At 37.8% G+C, this 27,685-nt stretch overlaps 1 protein-coding gene and 1 pseudogene across 1 annotated transcript in view; one reads left to right on the top strand and one right to left on the bottom strand.

The window, feature by feature from the left end:
- SPPL3 (signal peptide peptidase like 3) overlaps positions 1–27,685 on the bottom strand; it is a 108,609-nt gene that overhangs the window by 30,653 nt on the left and 50,271 nt on the right. The window contains exon 2 of the mRNA XM_019727866.3: positions 6,950–7,027. Within this exon, the coding sequence (XP_019583425.1) occupies positions 6,950–7,027 (78 nt within the window). The remainder of the gene's footprint in view (positions 1–6,949; positions 7,028–27,685) is intronic.
- Positions 755–3,231, top strand: LOC109445465 (cyclin-dependent kinases regulatory subunit 2 pseudogene; annotated as a pseudogene).

Here is a 27,685-nt window from a genome sequence, read left to right as displayed (position 1 = left end):
GAAAAAGACGAAAACGACCTGAACTTTTCGCCAACAATTCATGGCTCTTGCATCACGACACTGCACCAGCTCACACAGCACTGTCTGTGAGGGAGTTTTTAGCCAGTAAACAAATAACTGTATTGGAACACCCTCCCTACTCACCTGATCTGGCCCCCAGTGACTTCTTTCTTTACCCGAAGATAAAGGAAATATTGAAAGGAAGATATTTTGATGACATTCAGGACATCAAGGGTAATATGACGATAGCTCTGATGGCCATTCCAGAAAAACAGTTCCAAAATTGCTTCGAGGTGTGGACTAAGTGCTGGCGCTGGTGCATAGCTTCCCAAGGGGAGTACTTTGAAGGTGACCATAGTGATATTCAGCAATGAGGTATGTAGCACCTTTTCTAGGATGAGTTCATGAACTTAATTGTCCAACCTCATATTTAAGGTACACAACATGATGTTTTTATATACCGTATTTCCCCAAAAATAAGACCTAACCGGAAAATAAGCCCTAGCATGATTTTTCAGGATATACCCTGAACATAAGCCCTATTGTGTCTTTTGGAGCAAAAATTAATATAAGACCCAGTCTTATTTTCGGGGAAACATGGTATATATACATTGTGAAATGATTACCACAATCAAACTAATTAACATCATTACCTCCCACAGTTGCCTTTTTCTTTGTGGTCAGAACACTTAGGACCTACTATCTTAGTAAATTTCAAGTCCACAACACATTCGTATTAACTATGACAGTCACCATGATGTACATTCAGAGGATGCTACCCTGGAGAGGTCAGAATTCTTCCTGGAAGGGACTCCACCAAACTACTAGGCTCAGGTCTTACTAATAATGCTCTTTACTTCATAGTTTTCCAAATCCTCTGACTCAAAAATCTCTTGCTGAATTCAAGAGATGTGCCCCTCTACTAGAATAGCTTGACTTCACCTGCCATTTGGTTTCACGTACTTTTACCCACTCTCTCAAGCTCCCTTATCTGTCACTGGTTCTGAAGAAGCCTCTGCTCTTCCTGCCCTGTCACTCCCCCTCAATCCCGCCCATCTGCTGGCAGGGTGGCCCAAAAGCAGATCTACTCCTCAGACATGTATTTCGACAAGTACTACGAGTACCGGCATATCATGTTACCCAGAGAACTTTCTAAACAAGTACCTAAAACCCATGTGATGTCTGAAGAGAAGTGGAGGAGACCCGAGGTCCAACAGAATCTAGGCCAGGTTCATCACATGGTTCGAGAGCCAGAACCACATAGTCGTCTCTCTAGACTTCTTCCAAAAGATCAACACAAATGAAGTACATCTGGAGACTGTCAACTAAATCTTTTTCAAATGTAATGTGTATGTGTATATAAGGTAGTATTCAGTGAATACTTGAAAATGTACCAGTCATTCATCCGTACCTGTGCATAAGCTGTATTCTTCACAGCAACAGAGCTCAGTTAAATGTAGCCGCAAGTCGGTTACTGTAAGGTGTTTAAAATTTCTCGTAGTCAGTTTTTCTCTTAATATAAGTGCCTATTTGACTTTACCTGTTACCTTTGTTAAGTTTGTGTATTGAATTAAAAATAAAAAAGAAATTCCTTTCAATAACAGAGATAATTTTGAAACATCCCTAAATATTAGTAAAGTAAGCAACACATTTATAAAGAACCCATGGATTAGAAAGCATTTGAGATCTTGCTCCCTGGCATACGAGTATGTTATCAGTTTGGCTCAAATAAACTCTTATAAAAATTAAAAACAAAAAAAAATCCCATGGGTCAAAGAAAACACCCACCAGAGAAGTTAGAAAATATCTTGAATTGAATGAAATGAAAATATAACAAAAGTTATGGGATATAGTTAAACCAGTGCTTAGATGAAAATCTGCTGCTTTAAATGACTATGTTAAAAGACAAGCAATGTTTCAAATCAATTAACTTGAGCTTCTACCTTAAGGAACTAGAAAAAGAAGCGTAAACTAAACCCAAAGCGAGCAGAAGGAAGGAAATAATAAAGATTAGAGTGGAAATCAATGAAAACAGAAAAAAAGAAGAGAAAAATCAATGGAACCAAAAGTTAGTTCTTTGAAAAGATGAACAAAATTGATAAACCTTTAGCTAGACTGACGGGGGCCATGAGGGGTGAGAAGGTGGAGAGACACAGACGACACAAATGACTAAAATAAAAATGAACGGGATCATCAGTACTGACCAAAATAAATTAAATGATTGTAAGGGAACAGTATGAACAAACTGGTGCCTACATGAGACAATTTAGAAGAAACGGACAAATCCTAAAGACACAAATTACTGAAACTGATTCAAGAAGAAATAGAATATCCAAGTAGACTTATAAGAAATAGAATTATTTAAAAATCAACCCACATGCAACCGTAAAAGAACTGGAATGGCTATACTAACATCAAACAAAGTAAGGCTTTTACAAACAAAAAACTGTCACCAAAGAGGGTCATTTTATCTCAGTCAATCCATCAGGACAATATGTTATAAACATACAGAAAGTGAAAAGACAAACCCACAGGCTGGGAGAAACTCTTTGCAAACATTTACCTAATAAAGGACTTGAATCCACAAATATATAAAGAACTCTCAAAAGTCAACAATAAAAAAGACAACCTAATTTTAAAGTGGGCAAAAGATTTGAACAAATACTTCACCAAAGACACCCAGATGGTAAATAAACACTTGAAAAGATGTTCAACACCATTAGTCACTACGTAAATGCAAATCAAAACCACAAGATATCACTCATATCCATCAGAATAGCTATAATAAAAAGATAGATAGGGCCGGCCAGGTGGCTCAGGTAGATGGAGCGCTGTGCTTTTAACGCCAAGGTCACTGGTTTGATTCTTACATGGGCCAGTGAGCTGCACCCTCTACAGCTCAGATTGTGAACAACGGCTCTCCCTGGAGCTGGGCTGCCGTGAGCAGCCGGAGGTCGGTGTGAGCTGCCGTGGGCTGCTACTGGGCTCCTGGGCTACTGTATGCTACCGTGTGCTGCCAGCAGCCAGCGTGAGGTGGCCGGCAGCCAGCGTGAGCTGCTGTGGGCTGCTTGCTGTGTGCTGCCATGAGTGGCCGGTGGCCAGCGTGAGTAGCCAGCTGCCAGCGTGAATGGCCGTGGGCTACCATGGGCTGCTGTGAGCTGCCGGCAGCTGTTGAGAGCTGCTGTGAGTGGCCGGCTGACAACCAGCGACCCACTGCCTCAGCCGGGGGTGGGGTGGGGTGGGGGCCGCAAGGCTCATCACACCAGCATGGGCCAGGGAGCTGTGTCCTACACAACTAGACTGAGAAACAACGGCTTGAACCAGAGTGGGGCAGGGGGAGGCGGAAGAAGGGGGAAAAAAAGAAAAAAGACAGATAGTTTACAAGAGAAACTGCAACTCTCATACACTGTTGGGAGGAATGTAAAATGGTACAGCTGCTTTGCAAACCTGGCAATTCCTTGAAATGCTAAACATAGCACATTACCATATATTATATATATACCATATAAGCCAGCAATTACATTCCTAGGTATGGATGGAAAGGATATGAAAAAAACCTATGTCCACACAAAAACTGGTACGTGGAATGTTCATAGCAGACAAAAAATGGAAACACCTTAAATGTCTATCACTTGATGCACGAACAAGAGAGTAGTATTTGGCAATAAACAGGAATGAAATACCGATGCATGCTACAACACAGATGAACTTTAAAAAAATTATGCTAAGTGAATGACGCCCGTCACAAAAGGCCACATGTTATGATTGCCACTTATATGAAGTGTCCAGAATAGGCAAATCTAGAAAGACAGAAAGGTAAAGATTTGTGGTTACCTAGGACATGGGAGAGAGGGAAGGGGATTGACTGCTAATGGGTACAAGGTTTCTTTAGGGATGATGAAAATGCTCTAAAATTGGGCTGTGGTGATAGTTACACAGCCTAGTAAAGTATACTAAAACCACTGACTTGTACACTTTACATGGGAGACCTTGATGGTATGTATACCTCCATAAATGTTTTTTCTTTGGGAAAAAAAAACACCCTTATCAATACTTAAAAGGGGTGGAGGGGAGTAAAAGTGATCAAGCAAGCAGGAAAAAACCAAAACCAAAGAGAAGATTTACAATTCACATGATTGAGAGAAACTTTATCTAGAATGTTTAAAGAAATGTCACAACTCTGTATAGACAACCCAATTTAAAAATGGGCAAATATTTGAATGGACATTTCACCAAAGAAGAAAATTCACATGGCCAGTAAGCACATGAAAAGATCCTCAGTATCTTTTCAACATCCTAATCTCAGTTACAATCAAAGCTATGAGATATCATTTCACATCCTAGTACTAGAATGGTTATAATAAAAAGGCAGACAATAACGTGTGTAAGAAAGTTCTTACCTGCTACTGAACTGTATACTTAAAAATGATTAAAATGGTAAATTTTGTTATGCATATTTTACCACAAAAAAAGCCCTTACTAGTACTTAAAAAAAAAAACAGTAGTGAATAAAGCAGGAAAAACAACAACAACAAAATCTTCCCATAAAGAAAAGTCCAACTTTAGATGGCTTTCACTGGTGAGTTCTATCATATAGTCAAAGAATACCATGATTTTACATAATCTTTTCCAGAAAACAGAAGAGGAGGAAACACTTCCAAAGTTATTTAATGGGGACACTTTAAATGTATAATTAAAGGCATCATGATTTACTTTTTACAGAAAATGTTATTTACTAAAGTATAAAAGACATAAGGTGCTGGATCAGAAGTCTTGACAACTTGGTTCCCATGCAGACTTTGTTACCAATGAGTTGTATAATCTTTGTCAATTTACGTCATCTTACTGGACTTCAGTTTCCTCATTTGTAAAATAAGGAAGTTCACCACAGAAATCTTTTCCATCGATATAACATAAAATTTTGTTTAAAACCTACCTGATCCTAAATTGGTATAACCCGTCTGTAAACAATATGGCAACATGTAGTAAGAGCCAGTTCATACTCTCTGGCGAAGTATTTCAAGTTTTGGATATTTAACTTAAGGATATAATTAAACCAAAGCGAAAGAACAGATAAAAAGATGGTCACCTTAACAACCCACATGTCCAATAAAAATGGAATAAGATAGTAACACAAAGGAATATCAAATTACTAAAAATTAGTATGAAGATGATTGTGAAAAATATTTTTGTTAGGTGAAAATAATCAGAATATAAATTATTTAAATTATGAAAATATACACAGTATTTAAGTATATGCCAAACACTAGGTCATATGTATTAATGAAAGTACAGTAGGTCCTCAAATGATGTCATCGAAACATTGATAAGATGCTGTAAAAACTTAACTCTTATCAATTAGCCTATGGTAAACCTTGTTTCATTATACTTAAAGTTGTAGAACCTATTGATGATGTTAAATGAGGTCTTACTGTATAGTATTAGGATTGTGAATCCAAAGATTTTTGTTAAATTACCGTGTCTTTTGAAATGCTGATACACTATGTACGCAAAGAGAAAAAAATTAGAAACTTGTCCAAAGAATAGACAGACAAAGTATCGAGATTATGCTGATAAGGTTCTAAGTTGCTCTGGCTTGATTAATGCTTCCTAAGAGTCATTATGGACCCAGGGCTCTCAATAAAAGTCTCAACGACTGAAACCTTTATCAGTTGATAACCGGAATTACCAACGGTATTTTCCTTGTTTTTCTACTCAGTGTTGAGATAAAGCCTGACCGTCTGTGATGTTGCCAAGTACCCATTAAAATCCAGAAAATACTGGATAGCTGAAAATCCGTATGTATCATCACTCCAAGTTCTCAATTTAAAATTTTTCATGCGGCTTTCATTTTTAAGTGTATCAGCCACAGAACTTTTTGAGTTCTACAGCCACTTAAAGTTCCTTTCAAGAAAGGATGGTGAAAAGAAAGAAGTGAGCATCCCGCTTCCAGATTTTCCTTCCTATTCTTATGGCTGCCTACTAGGATGGAAATTCAAGAGGATCTAGTCTTAGCCTTCCCAAGGTCAGCAGAGAAAATACTTAGTAAATGCAAATGTCCACAATTCTAATGATAGTAGGCTGAACCATAGGAAATTATTTCTATTGGTCAAAAAAGTTGACTGGGCAATTTCATATGACTCAACCTATGTCAATGCCTCTGTAGTAACAACTTTTTGTTCCAAGTGAGACTGTAGAAATCACTGTCAAGGATTCTCTCCTTAACTTGCCCAATGAGTGTGCATATGTGAGTCATTATTTTCAGAACCAGAATTTAAGCAATTTGTGTTTGCATGTTTGCATTAAAATGCCAAAGTCATAAGCAAAATCAAGAAGCGTTTTAACAGCAGCCAAATCAGAGCATAAAAATATCAGAATTATCCCAGTCTAACTCAATTCCTGTCCAAGTCATGTTTCTCTTCCAGAGCAATAAGTTTTGGTGCTGACACTTTCAGAGCAGTGTTTCTTCCAACTCCAATGAAATTAATCCCACTTTGATGGATGGACCTAGGGGGTATTATGCTAAGTAAAACAAGTCAGAGTAAGACAAATACCATATGATTCCACTTGTATGTGGAATACAAAGAACAAAATAAACGAACAAACAAAACGGAAACAGATTCAGAGATACAGAGAACAAACTGATGGCTGCCAGAGGAGCGGGGGGAAGGCTGGGTGAAAAAGGTGAAGAGAGTAAGACATACAAATTGGTAGTAACAAAACAGTCATGGGGATGTGAAGTAAAGCATAGGGAATATAGTCAATAATATGGTAATAACTATGTATTACCCAGGTGGGTACGAGACTAATCAGGGGCTCACTGCACATATTATATAAATGTTTAATCACAATGCTATACAGCTGAAACTAATATAAAATAGTATTAAAGGTCAACTGTAACTGGGAAAAAAAATTTTTATTTTTAAATCCCACTTTGAGAGCATCTTACCTGAAACTACCATAGACTATAAGTAGAATGGAAATCAGAAATGTAGACACTTGACTGGAATCCACCAGGGAATAGGCCCTAGAGAAAGAAGAGGGGAAAAATTAGCGTTAACAAAATAATTAAAATGAGACTTGATAGTTTAATACAGAAAATAAATGTATAGGTTCACAGCTATTATTAGCTAATATTCAAAGGCTGTTGAATATCAATGTAAAAATCCCATCTGTGTATGATAAACAACATATGCTTATAACATCTACCACCGACTTTAAAAGTCACAAAATATCTACCAACTCTGTACCAGTGATAAAAAGTCTCAGTTATCAAACTTTCATCAGTCTACACTTGAATTACTGGTTTTGCTCAGTGCTGAGGTAAAGCCTGTATGTCTCTCCTGAATTCCATTTCCGTTTTTATAACTACCTATTGGTTCTCTCCATCTGGATGGCCTACAGGAAGTTCTTCAGGCAACAGGTCCAAAACTCAACTCACTATTCTTCCCTTCACACCTGATCCTCTCCCGGAATGACTTATGATCCCCTCAGGGTCAAAGCTGGAAATCTGTTGCATTCTTGACACCACCCCTCTTCTCTTACCCCCTACATGTAAGGACAGCAACTTCCTGCAAATTCCCAAGGCCCCTACTTCTCTCGCTCCTACTGCCAATTCCTTCACTCCCTTCCATGTCTTGCCCATCAGAAATCCTGTTTGCAAGTCTGTCTCCAAGAGTTCACCCTCCACACTGCCCAGTCTTGTTTGTTAGGGATTTTCCCAAGTAAACTTCTCTGCCTTTTTTCATTTCAGCAAATATTTAATGATGGCTCCGTGCCAGACACTCTGCTAGCCACTGTGGATGTAATAACAAATAAGATTGTCTTGGTCCCACCCTGAATCTTTTCTAAAGAAATAAAAAATATATGTTTCATTCTAAAGGAATTAAAAAGCAAAAAATTAACATAAGCAAGTGAATATAATTGTGGAAAATGTTAAAAAGGGGAGAAAGACAAGTACAGGATACTATGAGCATATATAATGGGTGATCCTATTCAAGAACTGGGGTGGGGGTGGGGGTGCTTTCCTTAGGGAGGCAGAGGAATGGGAGACACAATAAATAGGACCCGGTGGATGGCTGTACCATTTAGGAAAAAAGGCAACAGAGGAGGAGCAGATTTAAAATTGGGTTTTGGAGTATGTGCTGAGGAGACAGCTGGACAGATACCTGGGTCTTGAGATGGGAAGCAGCCCTAAGCTGTAAGATATATATTGGGAGCTCACACCTTGTATGTGGTCATTGAAGCCACAGGTGTGGGTAAGACTGCCTACCGCAGCAGCAGTGAGAAGAACCTTAGAAACCTCCAAAATGTAAAGATCAGGTAGAAGGAAGAGCTGCAAAGAAAACCAAAATGAAACAGAGAAAGAGGAAGAAAACCCAGGATAGCAGGGTGAGTGATGAGTGTTTCAAAGCAGCAGCAGGATTGGATGGTGTCTGAATTTAACCCCTTGATCTACCCCCTTACTAGTAGCTGGAACTAGTTACTTAACCTCTTTAAGCTTCAGCTCTTCATTTGTAAAATAGGAATAATCACAACACCTACTTCAAAGAGCTGTTAAAGAATAAAAATGAAATAATCCATATACAGAGCTGAACAATGTAAGTACTCGATTAACATTTGTTGTTTGTATTAGGAAGGAGAGGTCACCTGTGTTGAAGGCTGCGAAGGTCAAGGAAGATGAAAACTACAGTGTCCACTGGGTTGATTTAAGTGTAAGTCATTGGTGACCTTCGCAAAAGCAGTATTAGTGGAGTGATGGGGATGCAGTCAGATTGGAATTGGCTGTGAAGTTAAGGAAATGGAGACAGGCAGTTTTTTGAGACGTACAGGGAAGAGAACAGCAGTTGGAAGGGAATGTAAGGATAAGGGAGGTCTTACATTTTTTTCAATATAAGAGATATTCAATTTTTTTTGTATGCTGACTGGCAATAATCCCAGGGAAGCAGGAAAGACTGATGAATATAGAAGAGAAGTTTCCTTTAATCTTTCTTAAAAACAGGATACATAATGAAATGTCATGACACGATGTTGTGGTCTATAGTATTGTTTTTTAATCTTTAGTTATTAGATATATAACTGAAGTATTTATGGGTAAAATGATAGGGTTTAAGGTTTGCTTTAAAATACTCTGGGGAGAAGGACAGGTAGGACAGATGTTTAAAAAAAGGTAAAAATTGTTTTTAATAATTGAAGCTGGAATGACAGGTCCATGGGAGTTCATTATACTCGTCTCTGCTTTTGTATTTTGAAAAGTTACAAATAAAGTTTTTAAAAATAATTTCTCACCATTTCTTATAAAAAGGTAGAGTATTAAATACACAGATCTGTACTCCCTAACCCCCCTTTTACAATATAGCCTAGAGATTTTCCTGTATCAGTATGTAGAGAACTTTCTCTTCTTTAATTTTATTTAGACATATGCATAGTATTCCATTGTGTGGATACACAAGTTTTTTTTTTAAAAAAACAAATCCGTTTTAGATGGACACCGTGGTTGTTTCCAAAAATTCTGTCACAAACAATTCTATTATAAGGAAGCTTGTAAATTTACCTGCATTGCACACATGTGAAATGACACATCTGTGTAGAACAAAGTTCCTAAAATTGAGATTGCTGGATTGAGGAGGAAATGCACTTGAAATGTAACAGATGTTGCCAAACTGCCTTCCATGGAGGTTAAATCATTTTGCACTCTCACCACTAATGGATTATTGGAGTTCCTGTTTTCCAAAGTCTTGCCAATAGTGTGAGCAATGCCTAACTTTTAAATTTTTACCAATCTGACAAATTAAAATTGGTATCTCAATACGGTTTTCATTTGCATTAATTTTCTGATGTAATTAAAAAAATTTTAATTAATTAAAAGTGAGACTGAGCAGCTTTTCATATGATTAAGGGCTAGTAGGCATTTTAGAAAGCAATTAAAAATTTTTTTTCCAGACTCCAGAGCTATAAAAAAACAGAAGCAGCTTTTTTATCCTGAGGAACTCTTGCTGGTGTTTTACTTGAATGACTTGGCGTTTCTGTACTCTTTGTATTCTGAAGCATATAGTCATTACCTAAGAGGTAGATTACCATATTTTGCCATGTATAATGTGCACCCAAGTTTTTGGCCCAAACTTTCAGGGACAAAAAATCTTTCGTTAATTTTTTCACTCAAATTTATTTGTTTACATTTAAGTACTTGTTTTTTGTATTATAAAGGAATTTTAGCATTTATTTTTTTAACATATTATGGTACAAGAAATTTTATGTAACAAATAATTACAAAACACCAGAACAGATACAAGGTACAGGAATTGTATGTACGATAACAAATTTATAGCATTTAAGCATCATAGAAAGCCAAGAACTCATCATCGTTACAATTTAGTCTTAAGTTCAACAAAACCGATGAGATGATCGTATTCCAGGGTATTATTTTGCAAATGGATATCATTGATTTCTAGAGTTACACTTTTAACTCATAAGCATAAATAAAAGAATTATAAACATTTATGTAGATATGGAATTAATACTCCCCATGTATAATAAGCATCCTTAGTTTTCCCTCACAAATTTGGGCAAAAGAGTACACAGTATATATGGCAAAATAGGTCTGATACTAGTGCTGATTTCTTTTGCAACATCTCTCGAATCACGGAGACTCTGGAGACTTGCTGCTTAAGACTTCTGAAGTCTGGGTTAAATGTTTGTGAAACCAGCTCCTCCTGCACACATCCTCTGTGCCATGCTCTAGTCTGAGGCTGACCATCGTGTAGTCACTGACTTTCTTCAGTCTGGTTTTCAAGGCGAGGCCTTGCCCCTGTGCATGTAAGAAATATCTTCTGAAGAGGCTGTTTCGGGCTACCAGGTCTCTTCTCCGCACCTGGCAGTAGGCACGTTACTCTCTGCAGAACTAAATACATGGCTTCAGAAAAAATGTTCTGATGCTTAATGGTTTCCTCTAGACTAAACGTGTTTTTTGTTTTATTTTTCAAATAAAGCTACGCAAGACAATCTAGTTAGAACTGATTCCTAATATAGTCCACAGTATTTCATATTAAAATTTTTTTAAAGTTATAACAACATTGTACACTCTACCAAGTATCACATAATTACAAGTTAGAACTTCATGGTATTATTTGAAATTTCATATATTTTCAATTCTAACTACCGTTACAGATGTTTTATTTAAAAAAGCCTTTTAACAAAAGAAGCCTTTAAACGAAAAGAACTTCTTATAAAATACAGAACATGGATTAAAATTAATTTTAGCCAATTTGTATTTTTAAAATACTATCAATTTTTTAAAAAAATACAAAAACAATTCATGTTTATCATAAAAATTCAGATAACAGTAAGTATATAAAGCAAAAGTGCAGTGCCCCTCGCTCCTGTCTCTGCACTCCCATCCCTAGGAGGAAACACCGTTTACAATTTGGTGTATGCACTCTTCCATGTAAACTGTATGTATAGAACACACGATAAACACAGAAACGTACCTGTTCTTCTATAACTTGCTCTTTTTAAAAACTCAATTATGTATCAGGAGCTATTGTTTTCTATTGCCTTACCATATTGTCCTTTTGCTATAAAATTAAGACATGGAAAACTTGACAGTATAGAATGCACTCTTTTCTCTTTTTTTTTTAATAAAGAGAAATCTTCTAGGTTCAGTGAACACAATTTTTAACTCCATGGACATTGTCTAGTGATTCTCATTTCTGTGTTAATAACACCAGTACCTACCAATGTTTTCACACTTTCTCATCTAACGTAACGTTCTGAATTAGGACAGTAGATTGTGGCTTCTAACCTGAATAGAAACAAGTGGATGCCTTTGCCCATGCCTCTCTTTTCAGTCAATTTAAAATTTAGTGAAGGCAAGAACATTTCTACTGCCTGTTTTCAAAGGCAAACCATGGAATTCCACAGGTAAAGATAATGTGCTCATCATGATACTGAACAGTCAAGCCTGTTATTGAAAATGACATTAGGAAGAACTGCATCTTGTACTTCGGCAGATGTACTCTTAACAACTCCTATCTAGCCTGGAGGAATTAGAAAAGCATCGATGTTGTATATAATATTACATTTTAAATGTGTAGAGAAATCATTTTTGGGAAATAACGTCTGCTTAACAAATGTGAACATATTAGAACATTTTGTTACTACTAACATCGAACACAGAATATTTTGCTATCCTAAAACAACTTTACAATGTAGTTTTTCTTTGGGAAAAACTTACCAGGGAACTTTCTGCCACGTAAATTCTCTTAAGGTTAGGGATTTCTTGGCATAGAGGTGTTATATTTTATGAATCACTTAAGTTATTCATAAAATATAAGAATCACTTAAGAATCATTAGTGGTTGCCTGTGTCAAGTTCAAGTAGAAATATGTACACTTTACTGTTAAGTCTTTTAAAAGCCCTGGAGACAGAAGGAACTATTACAAACTGATGATAACCCTAGGATGTATTTAGAAACACAAGTTCTCCCTCTCACACTAGTTTTCTTAATTACCCCCAAAATAATCTGCTGGGTGATGTTGTATCTTAATCAATAAAAAGAGACCATTACAAAAATAGCAAAAGAAAAGTTTGACTAGAACATGAATTCAAATGAATTATAGAGCTACACTGTCCAATATGGCAGCCACTAGCCCCATGTGCCTCTTCAAATTAAATGAAATGAAAAATTCAGGTCCTCACTGGCATTAAATTTCAAGTGTCCAATAACTGGAGGCTACTGCATTGGGTGGTCAGATAAAGACCATTCCCATCACTGCAAAGCTCTAGTGACCGCACTAACATACACCTGTATACAGTAGACCCTTGACCAACACAGGCTTGACCTGTATGCGTCCACTTAGATGCAGATTTTTTTTCAGTAAATATACAAGCAGCCCTCTGTACTGTGGATTGCCGATCTGCGGATTCACCCACCCACAGATCAGAAACAGTACCTGTTTTAAATCCATGGTTGGGAACCCACCAGGTATTGTTCTGCACATGCATTTTTCTACCATATGCATAAGGGACTGGAGCATCTATGGATTTTGGTACCCACAGGGGTCTTGGGACCAATCCCCCATGGATGCTGTGGGAGAGTCAAAAGTTACATGTGGATTTTCAACTGCATTGGGGGAAAGGGGGTGTCAATTGCAGATAGATACCCATGTTATATTTCAAAAATGGAGTTCTGGGAATTTATTGTTGGCAATAGCAACAAGTTAACATTCTGCTGAGCATTTAACTCTTAGAACCATTCCGGGAGGTAAGTCCTACATGTCCACAAACTAAAAAAAAAACACACCTTGAGAACCAATGTGTTTCAGAAGTTTTGGGATTTTACGAAGAAACCCACCCCATCAGGAGCAAATAATAATATCTCTGTAGTGAAACATGAACAGTCACACTAAGTAAGATAAACAAAATTATAAATAGCGTCATATCAGTTTATGTCAGGTTTTGCTTCCAAATGAGTAACAGAAATACTCTGCTTTTTCAGTTTTGTGAAGGAAATTGGGCCTGTGTGATTATCACCATTTTTGAGATGAGGTACAGTTCTGAACACGGGCTACCTAACTCCAGGGTCTCCCAAAATGATTTCATCATCTGCCCCAAACTTGGAGTCAGGAGGCTCCAGTTCCTATCTGTAATTATACCACAACGAGCTGTTTGAGCTTCCCTGGGCAAGCCTTTCCAATCTTTCCGGTCTCTAGAAAATCCTCTTTTAGCCTAGATGAACTTGAAGGCCCAACTAATTTTTATTGTCAAGATTCTAGGTTTTAATAGGTTTTAACACTGTGTTTTTCCTCAAAAAAAAAAAAAGAAAAAAAAAGAAATACTTCCAATCTGTTCACAGATAACTCTTTCATTTGGCTAATCACTGGCATGTTGTGGGTAAATTAGCAGTGACAAAAATGACACTGCTTCCAGGCTACTGAAAACTGTTATTAAATTTCTTCTTTTCATCACCCAATGTTTACAGATTTAAAAGTGGCTTATGTAAAACCTACATAATACCAGCAGAGACAGATGATGGTAATCTCTGGTTGGTAACCAACCCAGGGGAAATTCTCTTGGGTCACTTTTAAAAAAATCTGGCCAGCCCCTAGGGGTTCTAACCTCTAACCCAGAAGCTTTTTTCATTTGCCAAACAGATTGTTTTGTTCTGTATTTGTTTATGACCTCAGTTTCCTGAAGTAGGCTCAGTTTTCAACTACTCTATAAGCCCATGAAAATAAGCACATAGCTATAAAAATGTCTACAAGTTTTCAATGCTAATAATGATGGTGAAGAAGACCTTGCCCATATCTCTCTCTGTTCTTTGCCCACACAAAGCATTCAAGTAAGACTCATCACCACTTCAGAAGTACACAGAGATCCTAGGATTTTACTACAGGAATTTGGAGTCTGTGCTCTGGGGTAACATTAGAATAAGGTAGGCAGGGAGGGAAAGGTATCCCAAGGAAAAAGGCTGGGTAATCTGGCCAATTTTAGGAAATCAAAGCCCAGCGATCTTATTTATTTCACAGCCTCTCCCTACCTTACACTTCAGACTCTACTAAAGATCAACAGAAATGTGTCCTCGCTCAGGCTCTTTTCCTGAGATGTTTGTTTCCAGATACTCTGAGTGCACATTAAAAACAGGAACTACTCTACACTCTGAAATAAAGGCATTCTTACTAAAATGCAAAAAGAAACTTAATATATGCATTTGAGACATGCCAAAATCAGGTCAGCCAAATATACTGAAAACAGACTTGAAGACTTTGCTAAATGATGTATTAGTATAAGTCCGCTGTTGAGTTGAAATAATTTCTGTGGTCATTACAAAAACCACTAATTCTTTAACTACATTCCCCGAAGCCTTAACAGAACAAAGACAAAGAGCTACCATAAATTTCTCTCACATATAAGATTATATCCTATACCCTAAGATTTTTAGAACCATGCTGGATTTTAGTAACTGCTCTAAAATCAAACATCTATTTCTAGCTGCTTTACCAGCAAGTGCTTATAACACATATCCTGCTAAAAATCATGCCAAATTGAGACACAGAGAGTACTGTTCTATAACGTGTTCTGTGTCAGCCTTCCAGATATACAATGAAAGCATTCTTGTCCACCCCACAAACCAAGCAATTACTACCCAACCCTGCACACACACTGCCCTAGGCCAGCACTTTGCAAACTTTTGGGTCTTGAGACTATTTACGTTCTTAAAAAGAGGACCCCGAAGAGCTTTTGTGATATTCATCATGTTAGAAATCAAAATATTTATTCACTAATTCATTTATACCCAATAAAACCATTATATGTGAACATAGCATTTTTAAAGGAAAGGTAACTGTTTTCCAAAACAAAAGAATTTAGTGAGATGAGGGGTGTGCTTTTACATTTTTGCACACCTCTTTAACGTCCAGCTTAAATATAAGATACCATGTTTCCGGCTTAAATATAAGATACCATGTTTCCCCGAAAATAAGACCTAGCTGGACAATCAGCTCTAATGCATCTTTTGGAGCAAAAATTTATATAAGACCCGGTCCTATTTTACTATAATATAAGACCAGGTCTTTAATAATATAACAATATAATGTAATATAATATAATATGTAATATTGGGTCTTATATTAATTTTTGCTCCAAAAGACAGAACTGATGGTCCGGCTAGGTCTTACTTTCAGGGAAACACGGTAGCCAGATTCTCATACCTGCTCCTGCATTCAGTCTTGGGGTGCTATGGGGTGCCTCACACCAGGGGTGGGCAAATGATGGTCTATGCTCATCCGAGGAACACAGCCACGCTCATTCACTCAGGTGTCTCTGGCTGCGCTAGCGCTTCAGTGGCAGTTGAGTAGTTGTGACAGAGACCGTATGGCTCACAAAGCCTAAACTACTATCTGGCCCTGTACACAAAAGGTTTGCCAGCGCTTGCTGTTGCTGCACAAGGGCACCTGGCCAAGAGGGCCAGCAAGTGTTAAAATACCACCCACCCCTTTCCTCCTGGGGGGGTGCCTCCCCACATTGGGCACACACAGCTTGCTGAGTAGTCTTGTGTCCTAGCGGGCGGACGCAGCCACCTGCTGGGAGGGGCGTCTTTTCCTTTCACAAAGGTGAGAGTTATGAGCTGGAGCCCACCTGGCCAGGGAGGCACTATTTCTTATTTTGCACAAAGGAGTGTGTGTGCGGATAGGCTAGCAATAGTCAGGAACATCTCTGAGTCCTACTGTGAAGATGGGGTGGATTTCCAGTATCAAAATATTTTTACATTAGAAAGGAAGAATCTGCATTCTTCATATTCCTCCATCAGCACCAAATATAGAAAGAACATATATGGGACATACCATATGTTAATATTTTACATTTTACCAAACTAACTGAGTGAAGAATTAATTACTTCCATCAAGGATACAAAATCTTATGACTGAGACAATTCCTATGAAAGTAAGGTATTAATTAAGTCTTCCAGGCAGTAAAGGTCGTCCGCATTCATTTTTGTTTTCAGACATTTTATTACCTAGGATAGATAAGAAAGAATGTGCAGGGGTTTCATTAAAACAGAAAGAAGACCCCGCACTGAAGGCTTCCATGGTAATATGCTTCAATTCTTTCCTACGAATTACTCTCTTAGATAGGTCCTCATAATTTCAAAACCATGTGCATTTGAGGGGATTTGAGCATACATCCAGCAACATAATTGTGACTCCTGTGTTAAAACACCAGCAGCCAGAAATAGCTTTATATGGACTGTAACAGAAATATTTATAAGGCAAGGGAAAAACTAGGCAATTGGATTCCTCAAAGTAAACAGGTATACAAGAAGGAATAAAGTGCTTTATGCATTTTCATTTGACCAAGGGACTCATTTTCAGGAAAGAAAACTATAATGCAGATTTTGAAGACAATTTTGTTCCACTACCTAAAATTGCTTTAGAACTTGAACTAAACAAATTTCCTTAAAAACTTGCAAAAAGTTGGGATAACATGCTGGTCAGGATTAATATTTCATAAAGGAACCGCTTTTGAATGTGTAAATAATCTCTCAGGATATGTGCCCACAGAAGTTATGCAGGCTTTAGTATACACGCCAAAAACTAAACACGGGGACTCGAACAGAGATTTGTACACTCATGTTCATGGCAGCATTATTCACAACAGCCTAAAGGTGGGAGCAACCTTAGTGTCCATCAATGGATGAATGGATAAACAAAATGTGGTCTATACATACAATAATATTATTTGGCCTTAAAGAAGGAAATTCTGATACATGCTACAAGAAGAACTATGAAAACATTATGTTAAATGAAATAAGCCAGACACAAAAGGACAAATAGTGTATGACTCCACTTATATGAGGGACCTAGAATAGGCAAATTCACAGAGACAGAAAGTAGAGTAGAGGTGGCCAGGCAGGAGGAGATGGAATGAGGAGTTATTTAACGGGTACTGAATTTCTGTTTGGGGTGATAAGAAAGGTATGGAAATGGCCAGTGGTGATGGCTGCACAACAATATAAGTGGATGTACTTAATACCACTGAATTGTATACTTACAAATGGTTAAACTGGTAAATTTTATGCTTATTTTACACAACACAATTGAAAAAAGGAGTATTTAACATTGCTTTTAAAAACTTGTAGCAAACTAATTATCATTGTATGTCTCATTAAACGATTTTTCTCTGCCATTTAATGCTGATAATAGCATTAGAAATAATTCTAGAAAAAAAGAGTCTTGAAAGCATCCATAGAATCTCCAAATCTGGACTTTAAGAAGAAACTTGCCAATAACTTATAAAAATGGATGCTACAGGTTGACATTTATTCCTTGTAGTTAACCTCTCCTAGTAACAAATCTGTTTCTTTGGACAAGCAAAAAGGATAATTTCAGTCACAGTGCTTCTTTCTACCAAGATAAACCAGAGACGGTCAAACGGAATGTCCCAGAATACAGGGAATTTCTAAGACAGACTGAATTTCAGTAACAAATCTCCAATGCCCGTGGGGTACGTCCACCTATATATACTAAGGTCACCCCAAATTCAATACATCTACAACCAAAGATATCTCCCCATTATCTTGCAATATCTAATGTCTGAAACAAGCTCCAACTAGTATAACTACTTCTGGTCACTGCATCACTGCGTGCATGGATGTATTTATTTAAATTTTTTAAATTATTAGTTTCAGGTGTATAAAACAACTGTTAGACATTTACACCCCTCACAAAGTGATACCCCCCTCCCCCAATCTACTTCCCCTCTGATGTCGTATGTAGCTGTTATAGTTCCACTGACTATTCCTTATGCTGTTCTCCACATCCTGTGACTATATGTGTGTGTGTGTGTGTGTGTGTGTGTGTGTGTGTGTGTGTGTATATATATATATATAATTATAGTTGACATTCATGATTCTTCAGCTTCAGCTGTACAGCGCAGCGGTCAGACTCCTACACTGTCCATGAAGTGGTCTCCCTAATAAGACAAGTGTCCCTCAGATACCCTATAATGCATGGCTGTGTTTAACTTAATACTTTGCTAGGTGCTGGACTCCAAGATGGAGATTCAGGGCCCATCACCCACCCAGAATCGTCTACTGGGGAGACAGAGAAGTAAACAGGCTACGAAATTAAGTCATGACGGGGACAAGTGCAGCAGTTCAGCCTGGAGGCTTACGGGAGAGGACGGTCTACTAGGAGACTATAAATACTAGTCAGTTAGGTTCCGCTGAGCTAGAGAGGAGAGAGCAAGAGAAGTGAGGGAGCCGCAGGAAAGGGACAAACAGAGAAGAATGAGAAAGCTAGAACGAGTCTGTGCATGTGGGGGGGGGGAAGATGGAGGCGAGGGCAGTGAAAAGAAGAAGGCCAGGAAGGTTAGTAAGGCCAGGTCTGTATCTGCTGTCTCCACTAGTGTCTTCCTGACACATCTGGTCTCTGTCCTCAATATCCATTCCATGGAACATTCTCTCCCCAAGATCAGCAACAATCTTGTTACTTCATCTGATAAATACTTCAGCAGATGTCTATGTGATGTGACCCCTCTGGCCCCATTGCAGGAGCTGACAAAAGAGGCCACTTCCTTTTCTTGAAACAATTTTATCTCAGCTTCCACAATATTTTCCCGGATTTTTTCTATAACCTTAATCTCCTCTCCCTCTATCCATCGGGCATCTGTCGTCAGTTCTCCCCATTTCTTACGCCACACATGGTCTCTGGGTGACGCTTCCCTCCCCTACGTAACAACAACAATCTTTCACTGAGCAGTGAGCCGCGTGTTGCATTAAGCGCTACACATTCTTATCTCCCTTGTACAGAAAGAAACTGAAACGTGGCAGGTGACTCAACCTTTTCTTTTTTATTGTAGTCACTGTGTTTTGTGTAATTCACTCTACTATGAAGAAATTTAAAAGAATAGCATGGAAAACTGTTACGGGCAGAGGCAGGTTGAAGACCAATATAGCACATAATCCCACTTTTTATTAAAAATGGGACTCACTACTTCACATTTCTGTAATATTTGAATTAAAAAAACCACTAAATTTTCTTAAAACTGTGCTTAGGATCTTAGTGGACATGTTAAGAAAAAGACAAAGAAGTCTTTGTGGTTTCTGATTTGGCTCTATTTTTAACCAAATGCTAAAAGCTTATACTTTACAGTTAAATGTAACATCCCACCTATAACAGATTTTCAAAGAGCCAAATTTAAAGATAAAAGTTTTCTTAAACTTCTAAAAGCACCAACATTACAACTGCATACGTACTTTAAGATTTATTTAGTCACATAATCACATCAAATGAGATCTTGATTCAGCACTAAATGCTACTTGCAGGTCAATGTTACCACACTTTCCAGTTACTGACAATACTTTGCACATGGGAAATGGCAGCAAACTCCCATATCCTAATTCATTTGAAAAGGCAGCTATAAAAAAATGTAAGCATACTATAACACATTTTTAGAAAGCTGATTTGCAGATGGGGCTAAACAAACATGAAAGGGTAAACAGAACTTTCAGCCCCTTTCCCATGGTACTCCTTCCCTACGGCACTACCTTAAGTCTATCAGACACTCATTATATTTAGTACCACAAATGGAACATCTTAATCACCAAAGTCTTAAACTCATTTTTAAAAAGACAGACCCAAACCCAAGGGCAGTTTGATCCAGAACATTTTTTTCACACATTTTTTATTTGTTAAATCCAAAATAATAAAGTTTTATTAAAGTAACAATTGAAGAATTGTACTATAATCAAGCCAATCAGTTACTTAGGTTGAAAAAAAGATTGTAATACACTCAAAAGGAAATGATCAGAAAAGAAGTCCCCAACTCAGTGAACTGAATTTGCACTAAAACAGACCTGAAATATTCAGGAGTGATATTTTATGTGGGTTATAAAATATTAAATGGCATCTATTTACTGAGGATCTTAAAGGAGTTTGGTTTGGGAGAGGGAAAGGAGAATGAGAGAAAAATCCAAAAGGAGTACAAGTTATAATCTTACCCCTCTGGAAAGAGGGCACAGGTACCCAGAAAAGAGCATCAACAGGACCAAGTCTTTCTTGTCTCACAGAAGAGTAGAATTCCAGAGAGACTAACTGAAAGATTACCTTCTGTTTAGTGCGTAGGTTAAAATATGGTGGGCCAGGATTCTAGGTTTGTCAGTAGGATTTTATCTGCTGGAGTTTAAATTACACCTAGAAACACTATTTTTATCAGAGGAGTAAAACCATAAAAGTGATACAGTGATATATTTGGGAAAACAATCAGCTAGAAATACCCAGTGTAGATGAAGGGGCAGAAGAGACTGGAATCAAGGAGACCAAACAGTTCTCCTACAGGCACGGGGCTTTGATAAAGCCTAGACTAAGACAGAAGTGGAAACAGAAGAGGTAATACAGTTACAAACCATATTATGAAAGAAGAACCAATGAGACCTAGTGACACGCTGCACAAAGGGAAGGAAGGAGCGACAAGAGTCCAAATTTCTGAGTATGACAAACACTGACCTGACCACCTACCGACGACAGTGGTGGGCACCTGACTGGGCACCAAAAATCCCAATGCAGGCACCTCATGTATTTAGCAGAGGTGGCTGGAAGTCGCAACCCAAGCCTTCAGAACATTCTGGACACAGACCACCCCCAGATGGCCCAATGCTTATCTAATCACCAAGCCCAAACAGCACCAGCAATCAGCGACATCCAGGGACTCCACCCCCCCCCCCCAATACGGAACTGAGATGCTCCACTGTCTTGATTTTAAAAGCCCTACTCCACCTTCCCCTTCCTTCAGAGCCTAGACTCTATATAGAACTGCCTTCATCTGACAGCAAAACGCTTCCACACTCAGCATTTAACCTTTGGTTTCACTTTTCCCAAACAGCTGGTACAATGGAAATTAGGAGTTCCTACTGGGAAACAGACTTTAGAGCTGAGAAAAAAGGTATGACTTTGGGCTGCAACAAAGAAGAGTTAAATGCTGAGTACATCTGCTGAGCTAACTGGGGCAGTGAGATACTGAAATTTGCCCTGAGTTATACAGATAGAAAGTGTCAGAAACAGAATGTGAACACAGTATGGATCCAAAGGTCCACACTTCTAATCATTATAACATATCCCTCAACAGAAGCAGAAGAGCATGATGGTTGAGAATAAGCCATTTGCTTTGATCAAGAAAGATTACAGGTGATTTTTTAGAGCAGTTTCAATAAAATGGTGGGTGAAAAAGAGAGTGGAGTAATGAGTTCCCATCACTGCCTGAGGAAATCTAGCACTAGGAGATAGGAATGAAATTGAATGGTCCTGTGAAAGATAAACAGGATGACTTTTTTAAAGATAGGGGAGACCTATGCCACTCGGAATACAGATAAAATAGAAGCTCTTATAGAAGGAAAGATAAAGGATAACCGGAGAAGGGAAATGATTATGTGGGCAAAATTTTGGAGAAAACAAGAAAGAAGGGGTTAGCTTTAGAAAGGAGAAATAACACCTTCTCTACTGAGACCAGAAAGGTCAGATAAGAAGTTATGGGCTGAAGTAGAAACGAGGTTTTATGAAAGTACTCATGCCAGAAAGTCCCAATCTTCTCCCAAAACAGGAGGCAGGGTTGGTTCTTCAGTATGAAGTAAAGAAGGTATGACAGGTTCAAAGAAAAGAGCAGGTTTACAAGTTTCATAAGCTGAAATTTCCTTACATTCAAAGCTTAGTTTCATAAGATAAACTAATCACTTACTTTTATAAAATTCATGTTAGAAATTCTTTATACTGAGTTAACATACAAAAAGAGGCACTTGAATTCCCTTCAAAGAATGATGAGTATCTAAGTGCTATGGAAATCAGCCAGGTAAAGATACCAAAGAAGGTATCAAGAGTTGGGTGAGGTGAACTAGGGAAGGTTTCCCAGGAGACTAGTTGAAAAAAAGGACGCATTTAAAGCAGAAGAGATGGCATATATAATGGTAAGAAGAAATGTACCATATTAGCCTGACTTGAGGAGAATAAACACCTACTAAAATAATGAGAACTGGGTTAATGAAACATGTGGGGGTACAGTACATTTAAGAAGACAGGTTCTGCAGTCAGACATCCTGGGTTCAAATCCTGGCTCTGTCCTTTGCCAAATGAGTGACTGTGGGCAAGTTACTTAGCCTTTTTAGTCTTCAATGTCGTCATTTGTAAAATGAGGGTGATCGCACCATTTATCTCCCAGAGTTAAGTTCTCAGTGGGTGATCTGGTAGATAGAGTGTTAATAACTTAAGTTTACTGTAGTGGGAATCACTACAAATTCTTCAGCTCAGGGATGATGAAATGAGAAGAGTAAGGAAAATTATTTTAATAATTCTATAAGGGTAAAAGCTAACATTTACTAAAGATTTGGCTTATTCTTCATAATTTTGTTATTTAACCCTCATTACCATCCTAGGAAATAATTAACTTTTATTATCCCTAATTTACATATGAGGAAACTAAGGAATAAGAGAGGTGAAATATCTTGCTCAACTTTACAAAGTTAGTAAGTGCTAGTGCCTGGATTCAAATCCAGACAGTCTGAATCAAGAAGGTCTGAAGTACACTGTTTACTCTTAATTGCTGCCGTACTGGATTTCGCAAGTAAAGGCTTCCCTCTATTAGAAAATAATCAAGGACTGACTGCAGATACAATTATTTGTTATTTTCCAGCAGACAAATTAAGGTCATCCCCAAGGCCCCATTTTTTCCAGAGACCCAAAACTATGCAGAGTGACTGTATGACGTGGGGCTGCTTGCAAGAGGGAAGCGGGGGAAGAAATGCTAAGTAACCCTGTTGAGGTTAAACTGTTCTGTATCTTCCACTGAGGCTCCCGTGTGACTAACAGTCCTTCCATCCTTCCTCTGACCTGTACTAACTACTACACTTCCAAGTGCTAATGTCTGTTTCAATGATTTCTCCCATCGACTCAAATGGATTTTATCTGAATTAGATATTACTACGCAAGTAAGAGGAAAAGGCATACCACAACACATAAATATCTGGCAAACTTCAATATCGCTTAAAAAAAAAAAAAAAAAAAAAAAAAAAAAAACCCTCTTAAATACTGTTTCCCAAAACAGATTCTAGTGGACAAATGTTTCTTAGGCAAATGATTTGCGTGACTAAAAGCAAAGGTGGAAAATAAGTTTGGTAAATGACCACCTAAATAAAATTGACTTTTTTCCTTCTTCTTTTTTAAGTAGAGAAATTCCTGAGGTTCATAATGTATTTTCCTACAAAACTTATCCTTCTTCTCCCTTTTTTCTTAGCACACCTAATAGCTTTATGTTACACAGCATACACTCTTTTAATTCTCATTTCCACCCTATGAGATGGGTGACTTTTATTATCCCTAAGTTGATGAACAGAGAGGTGTTCAATAGTTTGTTCAGTGTTACCAAGTTAGTAGGTGACAGAGTCTGGATTCATAACCACACAGTTTGAGCCCAGAGCTCTCAAGTGCCCTGTGCTAAATATCTCCAAAAAGCAGACACTTAGCTGTCTGGAAAGGACTCTTCTGTCCTTAACAATAACAAGAATATTTAACACTCTTGTTTTTTCAGAGACTCGATGACTGAGGTCTTTAGTTGGAATTAATTCATTTTTCATTCCTCTAAAAAAAAAATGAGATAAAGTAACTACAGTCCAGGACTCCAGGAGGGGAAAAAAACAATGTAAATACTGTACAGACACTGAAATAAGAATGAGAAAGCCTACGTAATTTTACTCATGAATTTCCTAATTAATCTTGACAAAAAGTAGACATTTGTAAGATGAATGTCAAAATTCTAAAGTCACACTAAGAAAAGACTATTTTCACTTGGTAATTATAAAGGGTGCTGGATTCTATTCTACAGTTGGAAATTTCTGCCACCTGTGAGAATATTTTCAAGAAAACCTTTGTTTAGTAAGAGTCACATTCTTGGTTAGAGTTTAAATTATGCTTTCTTAAAAGCTTGGATTATATACATTTTCTAAACTGTCTGTTTTCCTCTACACATGGGTGCAACAAACACTCACACAAATGTTATCTGGCCTCCCATAAATAATAAGCGTGAGAAAAACCTTTAAAGGGGGAGTAATTCTTTTAAAAATATCCAAGCAACCAAACAAAGCCCTGTCGGAAAGGCCTATGAGACCAAGACATAAAACTGCTGTTATAATAACAGTAATAATAACAATAGCTGACACTGCTGGGGCTCTTACTAGGTGTTAGGCATTGTACTAGCTGGTTATATCCAAGTCATTTCATCTTCACAATATCCCTTTGAAGACGGCACTCTTATTATCAGCTCTAGAGATGAAGATACTGAACTAGGGCAGAGAGATGGCCTAACCTGCCCAAGAAGGAAGCAGAGCTAACAAGCTAGCATACCAATACAGCTGGTCTTGCGCCAGATCCAGAGGTCATGCTCTAAACCATTTCACAATACTCCTCCCTCTTCAGTTTTGCTTATTCCTATTTCAGCCCAGATTATTACATTTATATTATAGATAACAGTACACAGAGCACACAGGAACCGTTTTCTAAAATAGGCCATAAAAACAATGAAAGACGGAAAATCACACTATATATGTTCTCCAACTACGATGTAATTAAATTAGAAATCACCTACACAAAGAAATCTTGTGAAATCCCCAAATATTTGGAAATTAAACAACACACTTCTAAATAATCCATGGTTCAAAATAAGAGATCACATGGGATGTTAGAAAATATCTTGAACGAAGATGAAAATACAATATACTAAAATATGTGAAATTCAGCTAAAGCAATGTTAAAGGAAAATATACAGCATTAAATGATTATATTGGAAAACAAAAAGGTTTAAAATCAATGATCTAAGCTTCTACCTTAAGAAACTAGAAAAAGAGCAAATTAAACTCAAAGCAAGTAGAAGAAACAATACAGAGTAGATAGAAATCAATGAAACCAAAATCTACAAAATTTCTTTTTGTAAAAATCAACAAGCTAATCCTAAAATTTTTATGGAAACAAAGGAATTAGAAAGAACAATTTTGGGGAAAAAAGTTGGGAGGATTCACATGAACTGACTTCAGACTTACTATGTAAAACCATAGCATTTACAATATGATACTGGTGAAGACTGTGCATAGGATTCCAGGGAACAGAACAGAGATTCCAGAAATCCACAAAGTCATGGTTAATTAATTTTTGACACAGATGCCACGTGGAAATGAATAGTCTTTTGAACAACTGGACGTCCATATGCAAAACAAACAAAAACCTCATACCATATACAAAAATTAACTCAAAATGGATCATAAAATTAAATGTATAACTGAAATCCATAAAACTTCTAAAACAAAAATCTTTGTGACACTGGGTTAGGTAAAGATTTCTTAAGACACAAAACACAAATCATAAAAGAAAAATGGTGAATTGGACTTCATCAAAATAAAAACTTCTGTTCTTTGAAAGATGTTGTCAAGAAAATGAAAAGACAAGCCATGGACTGGAAGAAAATTCTGTAAATATGTATCAGATAAAGGACTGCTAACCAGAATATATAAATGATTCTCCCAACTCAGGAAGAAAACAGACAGCCCAATATAAAAAAAATGAGCAAAAGATCTGAACAGACATTTCACCAAAGAAGAGATACAGATGGCAAATAAATACATAAAGAGATGCTCAAGTATCATTAGTCATTAAGGAAAGGAGAAATAAAACTGACATTGAAGTTGAACTACTAGAAGTTTCAAACATTGCCAGTGGGAATGCTAAATGGTATAGTTAATTTAACAACAGTTTGGTAATTTCATATAAAGTTAAACAAGGTACCATAAGACCTAAGGGAAATGAAAATATATGTCCATACAAAATCTTGAATGTGAATGTTTGCAGCAGCTTTATCCAGAATTGCCAAAAACTGGAAATAATCCAAACTAGTGAATGGATAAACAAATTGTGGTACCTTTATACAGTGGAGTACTAAGCAATAAAAAGATACAAACTACTAGTATATGCAATGTGGATGAATCTCAAATGCATTATGCTAAGTAAAAGAAGATCTCATTTATATGACATTCTAGAAAACGTAAAACTAAGGGGAGAAAAGAGACCTGTTTCGGGGTCTGAGGGGTGGAGGGAGGTACTGATTGATAACAAAAGGGCATGAGGGAACTTTCCAAAACAGTGGAAATATTTGTTCTATTTCTTGATTATGGTGGTCAGTAAAAGATTGTATGTGCTGTCACAATTCATAGAACTCTACTCCTAAAAAGAGTGAATTTTACTGTTTGTAAATTACACCCTAAGAAGTCTGATGTTTTTTAAAAAGTGGGGAAAGGGGAGGGCTGGCAGATTTTAGGGGGTAAGACAGAAGCAGAGAAAACAGCTCCTGCAGTAATCCAGGCCAAAGACAATAGGTGGTGACTGGCACGGGGTGAAAGTTGTGTTAGTGGTGAGAAGTCATCTGATTCTAGTTCTATTTTGAAGATAAATCTACAGGATTCCCTGAGAGACTGAACATGGAGCATGAGAGAAAGAGGAGCCAAGGACAACTACCACAGTTTTGGCGTGAGCAACTGGAAACATGGAGCCACCATCAACTGTGATGGAAAGGCCACACCGTGTTTACTATAACCTAAGACCGGGTCTTATATTAATTTTTGCTCCAAAAGACACATTAGAGCTGATTGTCTGGCCAGGTCTTATTTTCGGGGAAACAGGGTAGGTGGAGGGAGAAAGAGAGAGCAACAGAAAGAGGGGAGGTGGGGGCGTGGGGGGGGGGAGGGGGGGAGGGAGAGGGAGAGAGGGAGAGAGGGAGAGAGGGAGAGAGGGAGAGAGGGAGAGAGGGAGAGAGGGAGAGAGGGAGAGAGGGAGAGAGGGAGAGAGGGAGAGAGGGAGAGAGAGAGGCCATGCAGATGGAGGGGGGAGATCAGGAATTCAGTTCTAAACACTAGTCTGCTATAAAATGGAGATTATGCCAATTTTATCTGTTTTTGTTTCGTAACTATTACTGCAGCCCTCCATTTCGGCCAGAAGTCCTACCATGTAGGCTTTGTGACCCTAGAAGGAAGCGCAGCCATCACACAGTTCTGCTCGCTGCAGCCTGATGGTCTGCCAGCTCTCACCCCAAGTTAAGCCTACTCCTCTTTTACAAAAGGGAAAAGTGTAACCACTGTTTGTGGTTCCTTTAATCAGGTCCCACT

The sequence above is a fragment of the Rhinolophus sinicus genome, chromosome 9 (assembly GCF_057876585.1).
Source record: "Rhinolophus sinicus isolate RSI-liver-muscle chromosome 9, RSI-T2T, whole genome shotgun sequence".
Lineage (NCBI taxonomy): Eukaryota > Metazoa > Chordata > Mammalia > Chiroptera > Rhinolophidae > Rhinolophus > Rhinolophus sinicus.
The sequence above is the reverse complement of the archived record's forward strand: the minus strand, read 5'-3'. Positions and strand labels throughout refer to the sequence as shown.